This window comes from Moschus berezovskii, chromosome 23 (assembly GCF_049115385.1).
Source record: "Moschus berezovskii isolate FMDL1 chromosome 23, NW_MosBer_1.0, whole genome shotgun sequence".
NCBI classification, from domain to species: domain Eukaryota; kingdom Metazoa; phylum Chordata; class Mammalia; order Artiodactyla; family Moschidae; genus Moschus; species Moschus berezovskii.
This window is the reverse complement of record NC_142482.1, coordinates 34116008-34132235: the sequence shown is the minus strand read 5'-3', so window position 1 is coordinate 34132235 and position 16228 is coordinate 34116008. Positions and strand designations below refer to the sequence as shown.

The 16228-nt window shown below is 40.5% G+C and overlaps 1 protein-coding gene across 1 annotated transcript in view; it reads right to left on the bottom strand.

Annotated features, from left to right (window-relative positions):
• Positions 1-933: 933 nt before the first annotated feature.
• The window catches only part of GLYATL3 (glycine-N-acyltransferase like 3), a 26737-nt gene continuing 11442 nt past the window's right edge, over positions 934-16228 (bottom strand). The window contains exons 2-6 of the mRNA XM_055406874.2: positions 14597-14709; positions 10723-10830; positions 10136-10262; positions 5904-6027; positions 934-1445 (exon numbers count right to left, since the gene is read on the bottom strand). Of these exons, the coding sequence (XP_055262849.1) occupies positions 1019-1445; positions 5904-6027; positions 10136-10262; positions 10723-10830; positions 14597-14674 (864 nt within the window). The 5' untranslated portion in view covers positions 14675-14709 and the 3' untranslated portion in view covers positions 934-1018. The remainder of the gene's footprint in view (positions 1446-5903; positions 6028-10135; positions 10263-10722; positions 10831-14596; positions 14710-16228) is intronic.

The window sequence follows — 16228 nt, the reverse complement described above, 5'->3', positions numbered from 1 at the left end:
TCCTTTGGCCCACAAATATCCATATGTAATGAGAATAAACTAAAGTTTATTATCTTACCACAATTCTCTGAGTATGTACGTATGCATACAGAGGTAAGAAAGAAGTGAAAATATATGTATATGTATGTTTATATTTGCATACCAAATGCACACCTACATAAACAGGCCTCTTAGTTTTCCTTGAGAAAGCTGATAATGAACAAGGGGGCTGGAATAGGTGATAGGCAATGTCCAGTCTTATGCTGATAGCATCTGCTTCTAGCTTTTAAAATGCTTGTGTGCTCATTCCTCCATCCAAGGCAACTGAGAAATGGAAACTTGTTAGAAGTACAAATTTTCAGGCCCGACCTTAGACCCATCCTCAAACTTACTGAATTGGGAGCTGTGGGGAGAGACTCAGCTATCTTTGTTGCAACCTGCCCTCCAGGTGATTCTAAAGTGCACTAAAATGTGAGAACCACTACATTCAAACATTCCCAGGGAAGAACTATAGGCTAGAGGAGAGACAGGAATTAAAGGGGCGGGGGAGGCAGGGTAGTCTACAGAGAACCTGAGTCACAGGTGGTAGGAAGAGATTTGGGGAGGCAGAGCAGTGGCAGGTGCATGAGAGTGTTGTTTACGGTTGCAGGATGCCAGTGCAGTTGTAGAAAAGTGGGCATGAGCCCAAGGGCAATAAGAATGCAGTATCCAGGTACTCCCATGTTGGTCATTTGTTCTCATGCAGTCATTTCTGCTCCTGTGCTAAGACCGATGGCTTTAGAACCTTCTTCCTGCAATGGATCCTAAAGGAAGATAGTTATCCTGTTTCTAGTCACAGCTGTTTCTGACCCCTATTGTCACCACCATATAAATTTGAGACAGGGAGAGTTAGGGCTTCCCAGCCTAAGCCTGTTTGTCTTCTAGTCTTTTTCAACAATTTAAAGTCCCCCTGATTCTAGTTTTAATTTTTCCCTCATTGGCAGCTAAGGACTGTGTGTCTATTCAGAAAAAGGAAGAGAACTCCTGGAGTTCCAATGGGCTAGAGGTGAACTTGCCCAGAGAAAGCTGAAGGGGTGAGAATCAGCCTATGGAACCGACAAGGCAAGAAGTCGCAGTCGATGCTCTTCGCGAGGTTAATGGATGTCGTGTTGTCATCCACAATGTTGCCTTGACAGGGGAATCCCCGGCTATGCAACTTTCTGGCCAATACGAGGACCACCAGCCGATTATAACCTTTCCTGCGATGCTCAGGCATGGTATAGCCATGGCACATGGTGGCAAACTGGTCCATCATAGACCACGACACAGGGTTCCCCTTGTCATCACGGACACACACACTGGGGAAGCAGGAGATGAGGTTGGCGATGTACCGGCGACACTGTTCATTGCCACCCCGAGACCAAGTCTGGTTGAGTAAGTCAACATCAGCGACACTCAGGTAGGTTAGTCGTAGGGAAGAATTCATTCTTGAAGAAAATGACATGGGAAGAAATATGAACTCGGGATCACATGACCACAAACAAGTATTTCTCTCTTTTTTATTCACTTCAAACCTTGGGTGATCCTAGTTCTCCCACCAGGGGTCAAACCTGGCCCCAGCAGTGAAAGCACCTCGTCCCAACCACCAGACCTCCAGGGAATTCCCCAACTAGTTCTCTTTTTACATTGATTCAAACTGAGAAAGCATCCTGGAGATAGTGCCTAGCAAATACTAGAATATTTTCCACGAATAAGAATCCATCACTTACCACTTACAAACATCTTTTAGGATTTCATTTCTTTCCTTTTTTTTTTTTTAGGATTTCATTTCTAACAGGACAAAACATCATTATATTGAGTCTAAGTCTTTCCTTCAAAATTTATGCCCATTTGTTATTGTCCTCAGAATAGATGAAGGCAAGGATTTCATTTTTCTGGAAAACAAACCTCAGACTTGTTCTTATTAAGTCCCGAGTCTGCTGACACCCTCTCTGAGCCCTTGATCAAGTCCAGATACTTGGGCCCCTAATCTTTTTCTTGATAACAATAAATGTTCTAGGATAGGACTCCTACATTTATGCAACCACATCCACAAAAGAAATATAAACTGCTTAATGTTCTAGGCATTTGTAGGTGCTTAAGAAATGCTAGTTCTTTCAGACCTTTCCCTAAGCATTCCGGAAAAATATTTAAAAATCCATGGGCATTAAGACCAAAAAAACAAAAAGTACAGAAATTGTTGCAGTTTCTAAGAACTGAGACAGGTTACTTAGTTGCAAGTCTCTGGGGGCTGTTTGTTTTGAATTTTCTTTCATGCTTGAAGTTATCAATATCCTAAGATCATCCCCAGTGAAGAGGCCACTGATGTCATTCTCACTACATCCTTTTTTCAAATATGTGTTTGACTGCACCAAGTCTTAGTTTCAGCATGTTGGATGTTTTAGTTGCAGCAGGTGAGATCTAGTTCCCAAGCAGGGATTGAACCTGGGCACCCTGAACTGGGAGCATGAAGTCTTAGCCACTGGACCACCAGGGAGATCCTGTACTATGTCCTTCTTTATGAAGTACAAGTTTGTGTTTTCTTTTATTAGTGGTTAGGCAATGTTAGCTCATATTTCAGGTATTCTGTGAGACCTGGAACTGAGCCATTCGCCTAACCACTAAGCAGGGGGAAAGAACATAAATAAATGCAAGCAATAACTGGCTTAACAGGATTTTTTTCATTTAATTCTCTAAAATAAACTTTCGAACAAAGTCAAAGAAGCTTCAGGTAGTGATGTCACTACAAATAAAAACACTAAACCACGTGTTTCAGGAGGGACATTCGAGACAATGACCTTGTATGTGAAGGGCAGGTATCCAAAATAAAGTGTACAAATCTGGGCAATGATTTAGGTTTTAAAGACAAATTGTCTAACTTCCTATGCAGAAAGGAGCAATTCAAGTAAAAACTTGATTTAAAAAAGTCTGACGGGGGATTGAAGAAAATTTTAAATAACATCTCAGGGATATGACAGCAAACAGACTTCTTGTTGAGTAGTTCAGTCATGAGTGGCTCTTTGCAACCCCATGGACTGCAACATGTCAGGCCTCCTTGTCGTTCACTATCTCCTGAATTTTGCTCAAACTTATGTCTATTGAATTGGACAGACTGCGGGAAACTCTAAAGGACAAATAGCATGATTTTTTTTTACAACCAAAAGTAACATAAGAAATAAAAAATGATGGAAGGGGTACCTGTTTGTCAAAAGAAACTTAAAGAGAGATATTAGCCAGTTGTATATACTAATCAGGTGCTTATTCAAAACAAAGTGCTAAAAGTTTTATGATAATTGGGGAAATGCAACTACTAACAGGTCATTTTATATTTAGGAAATAGTGTTCACAAATTTTAAGGAAAGAGCTAACAAAGCAGGCTCGAGGCCACTGTTTTTAGAGAACCTGCTTGCCAGGTTGGCCTTTGGCTAGGTGTCTGGTAATTTGAATTTCTGGAGGAGTCCTGCCATTCCCAGAACTGGTAAGAGTGGTTAGCTTGGCCTGTTTGTACAATCGATGTAATTTATGCTGAACAACTGTTTTCCTCCTGGGAGTCTAGGAAATTGGTGTGTGCTTGGCAGACGGTACCTCCAGTAAAAACATCTTATCTGTGTTGTCACAACTCATTGCTGGGAATCAAATGCATACTGTGTGACTCTGCTCAGGGAGGCCTCTGGGAAGCTTGTGCCTGGTTTCCTCGGGATTTTGCCAAAGCCCATTTCCCCTCTGTGCTGATTTTGCTTTGTATCTTTTCATTATAATAAGTTATGCTGCTGCTGCTGCTGCTAAGTCGCTTCAGTTGTGTTCGACTCTGTGCGACCCCATAGACGGCAGCCCACCAGGCTCCCCCGTCCCTGGGATTCTCCAGGCAAGAACACTGGACTGGGTTGCCATTTCCTTCTCCAATGCATGAAAGTGAAAAGTGAAAGTGAAGCCACTCAGCCGCGTCTGACTCTAAACGACCGGATGGACTGAGCCTACCAGGCTCCCGCCATGGGACTCTCCAGGCAAGAGTACTGGAGTGGGTAGCCACGACTAAATATATTGAGTCCTGTGAGTCCTCTTAGCCAATCACTGAACTTGTGGGTGGTCTGGGGGACTCCTGACACAGAGGTGATGTTACTATAGCACTTCAATAAAAAAAATTATTGAGAATTCCCTGAGTAAATTCAATGTGCTCACTTTTGGGGCCAGGGTTTGATGCCTGATGGGGGAGCTATTAATAAGATCCCACAAGCCATGCAATGCTATGCTTAGTTGCTCAGTCATGTCTGATTCTTTGCGACCCCATGGACTGTAGCCCACCAGGCTTCTCTGTCCATGGGGATTCTCCAGGCAAGAATACTGGAGTGGGTTGCCATGTGCTCCTCCAGGGGATCTTCCCAACCCAGGGATCAAACCCAGGTCTTGCGCATTGCAGGCGGATTCTTTACCATCTGAATCACCAGGGATTAATAAGATCCCACAAGCCGTGAGGCCTGGCCAATAATAATAATAATAATTCTTTTGGAGATATAATATTTAAGTATAATGGAATAATGTCTAAGATATTTCCTTTAGAATAAATCAGGGCATGGGAAAGATAGAGGTCTGGATAAAAGATTCCTAACATAATAAATCTTGTACTTTTTGTACATTTAAAAAATATACATGTATATTTAATGAGCACGAGCTTGGTTATATTTTTTTTAATTCAATTAATAAGAAAATGTATTGTTGAAAAGGTTACAGTTGGAATTGACCAAAGGCCAACAAAATTGAGAACTGCATTATTTTGTGATTGAAAGAGGCAGGTGCTTAAGATTTTTTTAAAAGTATATTTTTTTTGGAGGTTAATTACACTAGTTTATCAACTCTTATGTTTGAAAATTTGCATGACTGAAAAAGTAACAATAAAATCCAGTTGCTTTATGTGACTTAAAGTGTCCCTTCTTTTCTAGGTTTAGTCTTGTTTTGCTCAATAATTACTTCAACATAGGTCACAGAAGTGGAGAAAAGTAACATTCACTGAAGTGGTTACTTTTCAGGTATCAAGTTTCATTTGCTTACAATAAACATGCAAAGAAGATATTATACATTAGTTTTTACAAATTGATTGAGGCTCAGAAGGGTAACCTGGAGAAGAAACTGCAACTCTCTCCAGTATTCTTGCCTGGAGAATCCCATGGACAGAGGAGGCTGGCAGGCTAGAGTCCATGGGGTTGCAAAGAGTTAGACACACTGAGCGACACACACACACACACACACACACACACACAGAGAAAGGTAAGGCAAAAAGAAAAGTAACTAGTGAATGACAGATCAGGGATCACAAAGTAAAAGAATGCAGATACAAACTAACACATGTTCTGAAGGGCTGGATTCTGGAATTAGACTTCTTTTGATTGTTTCTGGCTCTAAAGTTTGCTCCTGTGTGTTATTTCAATTCTGTTCAAAAAGGGAATAATAATGGTACTGCTTTACAGGGTTGTAGAAAGGATTCAAGAGGCAATGTATTTAAAACTTTAAAACATTTAGTGCCTGGCATAAAAGGCACGTAAGTCAGTTAAACACCTTCATCCCTGAAACAACAAAAAACAATTATAACCACCTTGGGCGCAAGCAGCAGAAGTTATTTAGAATTACTTGGAGGAGGAGGATGCCCAAGAAATGATTTTTCTGTGTATTCTGTGAAAAAACTGTCCATAGTTAATTACTATGGACAGAGATATAGATTTGATTTTGCCGGATATTATGAGCAGTCAAACACAGCAAAAACGAAAAGAGTTAACACAGAGACACATTTAGATTCAGTCACCTAAATCCAATATCCCAGAATATTCCTTAATGGTGTTAAGTACTCCAGGTACTGCAGTTTGTACTGCCATAGCATAAGTTTTCCCCCAGAAGGAGAAGCTTGGTTTACGTACAATAAACTGGTGTCTGCAGTTGAAATCAGAGGCATGCAAGTGGCCTTGAAGGAAGCTGGCTTTACATTCACCTGCTTTGAGTCAGCAACAGCTTTGGAAACATCATATAATTCACTCTGCAGCCCTGTATGTGGAAACATACAATGAAAAAAAAAGTGGACGCTTTATCTGAAAATGCCAAAAGGAAATTTGCTATAGTATTTTTATACTGGTATCATCAATACCACCAGCTTCCCACCTTGTATTATCCTAACCACTTTGTATTCATACATATATTATCAGAGCTACTCCTTTGTCTGATTTTCAAGTCTTGTATGAGATTTTCAAATTTCCATGTTGATCATGATCTTCCATGGGAATTTCTGATGGGACTATCCCTTGAGAATTTGTAATGCCTTATAGAAAATCCCATGGATGGAGGAGCCTGGTGGGCTATAGTCCATGGGGTCGCTACTAGTCGGACAAGACTGAGCGACTTCACTTTCACTTTTCACTTTCACACATTGGAGAAGGAAATGGCAACCCACTCCAGTGTTCTTGCCTGGAGAATCCCAGGGATGGTGGAGCCTGGTGGGCTGCCATCTATGGGGTCGCACAGAGTCGGACACAACTGAAGCGACTTAGCAGCAGCAGCAGCAGCAGCATGGGAACTTTTTATTTTCCTGACTTCTCAGATTGATCTTAAGCCCCTGAGGGTAAGGGATGCTCTGGAAGTATGAAAGAGCTTCAGTTTATTTGGCAGAGCAATCTTATTTTAAAGACTGTCTTTTAGTCTCCTGCCTAAATGCCCATCATGGCAATGTCAATATATAAACTTAGACTGGTGAGGTTTATTCCGAACTTAACTTATCCAGCACTCACTCATTTGTCGTAGCCATACTGTATTCTTTATAGACCCTTATTCAGTACTTGTTGTATGTAAAGTAGTGTGTTGGTCATAGCTTCAGAGTGGGACACAGAATGGCATGGTCTCTGTTCTGATAGTAATTACAGCATGACAAGGGGCTTGTTTACTTAGAACTGACTGCTTCTCCAGATCCTGATCTGCTCTGTCCTTTCCATTCTGGCTGCTGATTGCTTGAATTCTCTGGAAATTGACTTTCCTACTTCATTTCATATCTAATCGCTTGTTTCCTTCTCCTAGGAAATCACTTCCTCCTGAAGAAAACATGAATGGCAGGTCCTAGTGAACACAGACTGTGCTCTGAGCCTTGGTTTCTCCATCAGGGAGTTAAGTCTCAGAAAAGATAAGCAAGTCTTCAAGTTAATGCTATTAAAATTATAGATGCTATGGCTAGCACTCCATATTAAAACACTGAGTTACATCTAAGTGGTAGTGAGCTATGCTGACTCAAGGTGTGGATGGTAGTTCCAACAGAATTTTTTTCTTCTAACTCCAGTTCAGTTTAGTTCAGTTCAGTCGCTCAGTCATGTCTGACTCTTTGCAACCCCATGAATCACAGCACGCCAGGCCTCCCTGTCCATCACCAACTTCTTCTAACTTAGACTGAGTCAGTTCTTTCTAAAGGTCATCCTAACGTTAAAACAAAACCTTTTAGACTTATAAGATGTAACTGGTAACAAAAACTGCATAAAAAGGATAGCTTAATTAGAATTAATTACATACATTTTAACTACTTCTAAAGCCACAGAATAATAGAATTTGATGAGCTCCCTTCTATGTATAACTCTCCAGATCTTTTAATCACAATTCCTTCTCTCTCCTCCAAAAATAATCATTATAATAATTTTTAAGATAATCATTTTCTTGTTTTCTTTACAGTTTTATTATCCAAGCCTACCTCCTTAAACACCGTAGTTTGATTTTGCCCACTTTTTGTCTTGTGAGTCTTTTCATCAACAGACCTTCTTTCGAGTCCCACTAAACTCCTCTCTGTCACCTTTCAAAACTTCTTTTGTCGGAGAATCCTGGTGGTTAGGCCCCTCTAACCACCAAACAACAGGATTTGCTGTTTAGATTTTGCCAATCATCTCTCCATGGTGCTGTGGATCATGTCCTTCTATCTGCTGAGAGGGTATCATTTTTAACAAATGATTTTCTCCTTTCTCAAGGAGAAAGGAATCTCCACTTCTCGTTCTGCTACTGACTACTCCACCTCCTTAGAAGGGGTAGGGTTGCTAACTGAATAAGCCAGAACTCGGGACATTTTTTTGGTTCATAGTTTCCAGGGAGCAGGCCTTTGAAACTTTCAGGCTGGTGCTCATGTAGACAAGCTCTCTCGTCCATGCAGCTGTCAGTGAGCAGCGAGCAGGGCCTGTCTGGGCAACTATGCATGTTTTTGTTTCCCGCCTTCGGTACGCAAACACAAGGAGTTTGGCTCCTCTGAGTCTGTTAGAGGATTAACCCTGATTTAAAATTGTTTATGGATGGTTCTTAGATTAAAAATGACAAAGGCATTCCCATTCAGGGTGTGTTCTTGCTCTGAACACCCAGTACTGAAGCAGCTTCACTGCCTAAATCCTGATCTATCCAGCAGCCCAACTAGTAGTTCTGACCTAGCCTGCACTGTGGCAGAAAGTAAAAGGCTGTTTATGTCTAGCTGATAGGATTTTAGGGAGGCTCATGATTTAGAGATGTTATAGAAATGGCACCTTTTTAGGTTCTCTGAATAAGAATAGTAAAGACCCTGATGACAGAAGCTATTCAGTGTCCTAAAGAGATTACAGTTCTTACCACAGAAACCTACACTTGAGACCACATCAGAAGTCAAAAGCCGGTACTGCTCTACAAGGTAAATGAGGGGTTTTACCATTCCAGCTATACTAGGTGCTATTATTCTCATCTCTCCCCACCAAACCCTGAGGAAAGATGACTATCAATTAAAATGAGTATAACTCACAACTAATAGCTCAGCCTTCTGAAAGAAAGTATTGGCAATTAGAGGGATGGTTTCTCCATAATGATGAATTCAGGGGATTTGAGGATGAACTCCGGGAGTTGGTGATGGACAGGGAGGCCTGGTGTGCTGTGATTCATGGGGTCGCAAAGAGTCAGACACAACTGAGTGACTGAACTGAACTGAACTGAACCAATAATACCAAAATCCATCCAGTTACTGCCATGACTTTTCACATCAAGGAGGAGATATACTCATTTCCACATTAAAGTAATCCTGGTGAGATTTTTCTGAATTGTTAAGTAGATAAGCAAATGGTTGAATTATGCCTCACTTCTAACCAGCAAAACAGGGGTAAATCTGTAAATGTGTGAGAGAGTTTAGAACTGCCTCTATAAAGTCTTTTTGAGCATTTGCAAGGGGATTTTTTTTAATATATATACAACATCCCAAGTTTTTAGGTTATGAATTTACATAAATCATTATAGGTGGACAGAAACTTTTCTTGTAGAGGGCTTCAGCTACTTCTGGCTGATAAAAATTACCAGAATTTATATATCTAACATGGGGGTTCCTACCTTCTTGTCAAATGACTCAGTTCAGTTCAGTTCAGTTCAATCGCTCAGTCGTGTCCGACTCTTTGCGACCCCATGAATCACAGCACGCCAGGCCTCCCTGTCCATCACCAACTCCCAGAGTCAAATGATTAAGGAACTCATTTCACTGGAAGAGCTACACACAATAACTTCATTGCCTATATCAACTCCCAATCATTATAAAAAGTTGAGAGAGCAAGTGATACACTGAAGCCAAAGCTATCCATCCAAACAAGCAAAAGTCTTAATCTGTTTTGGTCTTGGCCTAAAGTTCTTTCAGAAGCGTTGATGGCTATGCAATTATCTCCTTGGAGCCCACATATACTCTTTCCTTATAAAATAATTTCAGTTTATCCTATGCAGACCAGTTGATTATCTTTTTCGAGAATTATTTGCTTTAGAAAGAAGAAACGCTTACCTATTGGCTTAGACTTAAATTAGATTTACTTTAAAAGATTATGATAGGAAAGGGTTAGAAATAATAAGGAGAAATATCCTATGATATTCACTGATACCATTTTTTGGAAAAATAATTGCTTAAAAACAGCCTCCTTTAAATGGCCTCTGCCAACCACAAAGGTCAAACCTCATTAGAAATAAAAAAAAAAGTATTGCTACAAGACTGTGATATATAAGCTGTTAATATATAAAATATATGTAACTGTATTTGTACATATGTGGGTTTATATGTGTGAAAAGTGTGCCATATTTATATATATGAAAGATATGACAGAAAGGAGAAAAAAAATGCCTGTCTAGTGTCTTGTACTTGACCCACCCTGTATTTGAAAAACTTGGTCCCAGTTGATAACACCATGTTCTTCCAACAGCTGTCGGTAAGCATTGACATCTTTGTAGAACACAGCATAGGCATTAGTATAATGGTCCAGGTTGTCTGTCTCAGTCTAGGACAGAAGACATAATCACAAACACATAAAACACATCCTCTAGATAGAGAACTCCAGTATTTTCCTAATGTGGTCAGGACACCAGCTTTGATCACGTGAGCCTCTCCTTTGTCTCAGAGGCAGAATGGGGAGGATGCTGTCTTGTTCAATCTTCTTTCATATTTATCCATATGACCAAAGTCAATGATCATAAGGAATCATCAACCCAGTGGGAAAACTAGTATGTACAAGCGTATCTGCTTCATGCTTCTAGGGATTATCAAACACTAGAGAAATCATCCTAGTGAACACATTTAGACTGGAGGTTTCCATATGTCTGATACTCCAAAGCCAGTCAAATTAGAAGCTAATAGTGAGGTATATAGCTTGTTAAGCTATATGATGGTTACGATTTCCCCTTTACTTCATCTTTTCATTTCAGTTGGTACCAATTCTTTTTTGCCTTTTAAAACTGTACCTCTTTCTGCCGCCGTGTGATGATGGCTTTGAAGTCAGGCCATGAATCCAACACCACTTCCTTTTGAAAGGGATTCCCACGATTTATGTTCATCACTGCTCCATAAACCTGAGGCAAGAACCCAGAGGAATAGCTAGTCATATTATTAACCATTTAAGATGTTTATTGCTCTTTTCATTTCTTGTACTACTGCAAAGCTATGGCCATGAGGGGAAATTATAAATATATACACATATATTCACAACCCACACGCATATAGACTTCTCCCTTGATATTTTATCAGTGCACATGAAAACTGTTAAAGTGTCTATGAGAGTCTGTGAAAATGCTCCCAAAGCTTAGTGTTTTTTCAGCACAATGGCGAGAGGTACCAAATCAATAGGCTTACCAGACAGGGACTTGGAACATAGGTCAGTAATACTTAATGAATCAGCATCTGATATCTAGATTTAGAGTTCATATACCTTTTAAAAGTTCTATGGATAATTTTTATGTGCAGCTGCTTTTGAAGTTTACTACACTATCTTAAAATCATATGTGAAGTACAACTACTCCTTCAACCCTGAATTACAAGTAAATATCACTTGAGACTGAGATACTATCTCCCAGAAAAAAAGCCAAAAAGCACACCCTGCATTTCAGACTTGATAGAGCAGGTCTGTATAAACATTCCCTGAGGGTTGTAACTATGTCTTATTCACCGTTATATCCATGGAGTCTGACAGAGCTGACCAAATGCTTATTGACTAAACAATACTGAAGTATCGTTAGAATTCTGTTCTGTGACTTTTCACATTTGTTTCTCCACTAAGAATCAAAGATATCTGTCCCACAAAGCAACTTTCATATGTTATCTCTGTGCTTTTAGAGAAGACAAAGTTGTGATGGTAAGGAGGAGAGCTAAGCTATAGACCAGTGTTCACAGCAGCATTTTTATAATACTGTAGACAGAAACTGGAAACAATATCCAGCAACAGTGGAATAAATAAATAAATTGTGGCATATTCCTACCATGGATTACAAAAGAGCAACATGGTATCTAACTTGTCTAGCCAAAGAAGCTAAGTTCAAAAAGATACTTACTGTGTGATTCAATTTATATTACATGTCAAAGACAGTCAGAATTAAATGATGACTTGAGAAGTTGATAGTGGTTACTATGGGAGAGCAGGGAAAGATACTGACAGGAAAAGAGTATGGAGTGGGGGAAGAATGGTGTTTGATGTACTGTTCTTTCACGAATGGAGTAGAAGTCACATAGATATTCACTTTGAGAAAATTCACCGAGCTCTATCATTATGTTTTGTGCACTTTCTAGTGTTATGTGGGTGTGTGCAAAGTTGCTTCCGTCCTATCTGACTCTTTGTGACCCTATGGACACAGCTCTCCAGGCTCCTCTGTCCATGGGATTCTCCAGGCAAGAATACTGGAGTGAAGAAATCCTCCAGGGGATCTTCCCAACCCAGAGTCTCTTATGTCTACTGCATTGGCAGGCAGTTTCTTTACCACTAGCACCACCTGGCAAGCCCCTTCTAGTGTTATACTTCAATGAAAAAAGTTAAATTATAAGGGCTTCAGAGTCTACATTTTATCTCCTTTATTACTATCTTAATTCAAATCACTCCCCTCATCTCAATGCCTAGAAGATGATCCAACTCTCTTCTGTCTTACCCAAACGGGGACCTCACTCAAATTTTCTCATAGACTGTACCTTTCCAAATGTAGTCTAATACTAATGTGCAACATGGATCACACTTAGTGAAAATCCACAAACTAAAGTAACCTGGAAGGGTCATGCTTGTTCTCTTCATGATTAAATTCTGGAATTGATGATCTTGTGTGTACAGCGTAATACATTTATTAAAATGGTTTCACATGAGGAAAGCATAATCCTTATTCAAGTATGGAACTTAAACATGATTGAAATGTTCACAAGGTTAAGAGGAAAAAAAAACTCTTTACAGTATTCAGATTCCGAAAAAATAACTAGTTTGTAAAAGATCAGAACCAGCTGAAAGCTTTGGCATTGGTTGAAACCACAGGGGGAAGGAGAGGGTAGGATAAATTGAGAAAGTAGCATTGACATATATATGTTATCATATGTAAAACAGATAACTAATGGGAAGCTGCAGTGTAACACAGGGAGCCCATACTGGTGCTCTGTGACAACCTAGAGGTGTGGGATGGGATAGGGGAGGAAGGCTTTACAGGGAGGGCCCCTAAAGAATCAGTCTGTATAATACAGAATCAGTCTATACTATGACTGGTTTGTGTTGTTGTATGGCAGACACCAACACAACTCTGTAAAGCAACTGTCCTCCAATAAGAATACAAATAAATCCTTTCAATAATTTATTTATCCAAAGAGTGAGTGTTGAGAGGAGATGTAAAGTGGCTGCTACTGCTAAGTCACTTCAGTCGTGTCCGACTCTGTGCGACCCCATAGACGCCAGCCCACCAGGCTCCCCCGTCCTTGGGATTCTCCAGGAAAGAACACTGGAGTGGGTTGCCATTTCCTTCTAAATGTGTGAAAGTGAAGTTGCTCAGTCATGTCTGACTTGTAGCGACCCCATGGACTGCAGCCTACCAGGCTCCTCCGTCCATGGGATTTTCTAGGCAAGAGTACTGGAGTGGCTTGTGTAAAGTGGCTAGGAGGGAGTTAAAATGCTGGAGAAATGAGCAGGTAGAGCTTGTGAAGGAAATCTGGAAGGATACTTAAACATTTAAGCCTGAAGACCTCCCTGGTGGCTCAGACAGTAAAGTGTCTGCCTACAGCGTGGGAAACCTGGGTTCGATCCCTGGGTCAGGAAGATCCTCTGGAGAAGGAAATGGCAACCCACTCCAGTACTCTTGCCTGGAAAATCCCATGGACCAAGGAGCCTGGTAGCCTACAATCCACGGGGTCGCAAAGAGTCGGACACAACTGAGTGACTAAACTAAACTTTAAGCCTAAAGTGAGATTATAAAATGCGCAGCTATTAATTCCAGTGGATGGAGGAAGAGGAAACAACTGAGACTATCTTTTCTTTATCTTTTTTTATTCACTAAAGGACTTAGTGTTTACTAAAAAGGTATTTTGAAACAATGGTCAAAGAACAGAGCCAGACGTTATATAACAATGAAATCATTAAAGGAGGATAAAGAGATTCAGGGATAAAAAGACTCATGGTAGGAGAAATAAGAAATTAGGAGCAAAGAGCTAAGCAGCTATGAAAGAGGAGATTTCTCAGAAAGGCATCTATCTGTGCCTATACGGTTCATTTCCTTAATTCTTACTTCAGATGGTTCTGTGAGAGGCAAGCATTTCCAAAGAACACTCAATTTGAAACGTGATAATCTGCATTTAAATCTGAATTCTAGCACCTGGAAATGGGGAATTTATTTAGTAATATTATCTGTAAAAATATTCAGAGGTTTTAATATTACAGAGGAATTAATTTTAGAGAGGGATTGATTAGATGTTTTTGAAGCTCAAATGAGATAATGTGAAAGATATTTGAAAAAAATTATACATACCATTCAGGCCAAGTCAACTAATCTGAATTTAGAAGTCTTTAAAAAATAAAATTTTCACAAGTAAGAAATTACCCTTCTGCCATTTAATAAAAGTTAGAACTGAAATTTATTTCATAAATAGTCCAGTCCAGCACAGCCTGAATTTTCCTAGATGGTACCTAGGAAGGCTGTCAAAAATATAACTAACTGCATTGTATCCCCAATCCATTGACTCAGTCTGTAGCAGGAGGGGACTGGGAAACTGTGTTTTAAAGTACTCCCAGAGTTTTACCATCAGGAAAATTTGGGAAACAGCTATAAGTCTGATGCTATTTCACAGATTAATAAAATGAAGATAGAACCAGTCAATGTTTCATACCTTGAGTGATTCAGGAAAGTGACTCTTCAGCATTTTTTCCAGGATCAGTAATTTGGTAGAACTGTTAAGAATCAGCATCTTCTCTGGAGAGTGGAGAGCTAGTAATTCCACCCCTAATTGAAAGCATGAAAGGATGTATTTAATTTTTGTCTGTTAATATTTAAATCTACCCAGAAAGATCCTTGAAGCTTTTTGTTTGTCTTTTTGGTTTGTTCATTTGTTTGTCTTTTTAAACTGGGCTTCATTCACTTTTTCTCATATAAAATGATACGGTGGCTACAACTGGAGTCGGGGTCTTCCGCAGAGAAACTCTGGTGTGGGTCTTAAGATGGTCGGTGAATTCTTAATATGAATACTTGGTGAATACCATCTCTTTTAGGAGTGAGCTAGCTATAGGTCTTGGAAATGGCATCAAAAGTTATTCAGTGGTTAGAACTCCCTGCTTTCACTGCCAAGGATGTGGGTTCAATCTTTGCTCAGGTAAATAAGATTCAGCAAGTGCATCCAAAAAAAAAAAAGGCCTTGGGAAAGTTGCCCATGGAGGCAGTACAGCCCCTGGCAGAAGTACAGAAAGTCACCAGTTCAAGTAACTTCTTAGACACAGGGGCTGGGATGATGCTAGTGCCACTGGGGACAGGGATGTGGTACTCCAGGACAAAGCCACAGCAGCCAGCCACCTTGCAAGGGTTGGTATGGGGGTTGTCAATCTCCCCAGTAGCCTCACTGCATAGGGATAAGAGTGTAATTCTTTTTTTTTTTTTCTTTTGTTAATTGGAGTGTTGCTTTACAATGTTGTGTTAGTTTCTGCCATATAATGAAGTGAATCAGCTGTATGTATACATTATCCCCTCCCTCTTGGACCTCCCTCTCAACCCCTCAATCCCACCCATTTAAGTCATCACAGCACTGAGCTGAGCTTCCTGTGCCCTACCGCAGGTTCCCACTAGCTATCTATTTACATATGGTAGTGTATATATGTTGGGCTTCCCTGGTAGCTCAGCTGGTAAAGAATCCGCCTGCAACGGAGGGGACCCCAGTTCTATTCCTGGGTCAGGAAAATCCCCTGGAGAAGGGATAGGCTACCCACCCCAGTATTCTTGGGCTTCCCTGGTGGCTCAGATGGTAAAGCATTTGCCTGCAATGCGGGAGACCTGGGTTCAATCCCTGGGTTGGGAAGATCCTCTGGAGGAGGGCATGGCAACCCACTCCAGTATTCTTGCCTGGAGAATCCCCGTGGACAGAGGAGCCTGGCGGCCTACAGTCCATGGGGTCACAAAGAGTCAGACAACTCTGAGTAGCTAAGCACAGCACAGTGTGTATGTCAATTCTAATCTTCCAAATCATCTCACCCTTCCCTTCCCCCTGCTGTGTCTCCATGTCTATTTTCTACCTTTGGGTCTCTAGACCTGCCCTGCAAATAGGTTCATCAGTACCATGGTTCTTTTTAAAGATTAATTCTGAATGCCATCTTCCTCTGAAGAGGGAAGAAAGAGAGAGAGAAGGAAGCCCTGGGATGTGTCAATCAGAACCACTGGAAATGGAAAGTTCACAAAACTGGATCCTGGGGAGATGTGAGTGTCTACACTGGGTTAAGCCTTCCATTACACATGCTCACTGTACTCTGAATTCTTC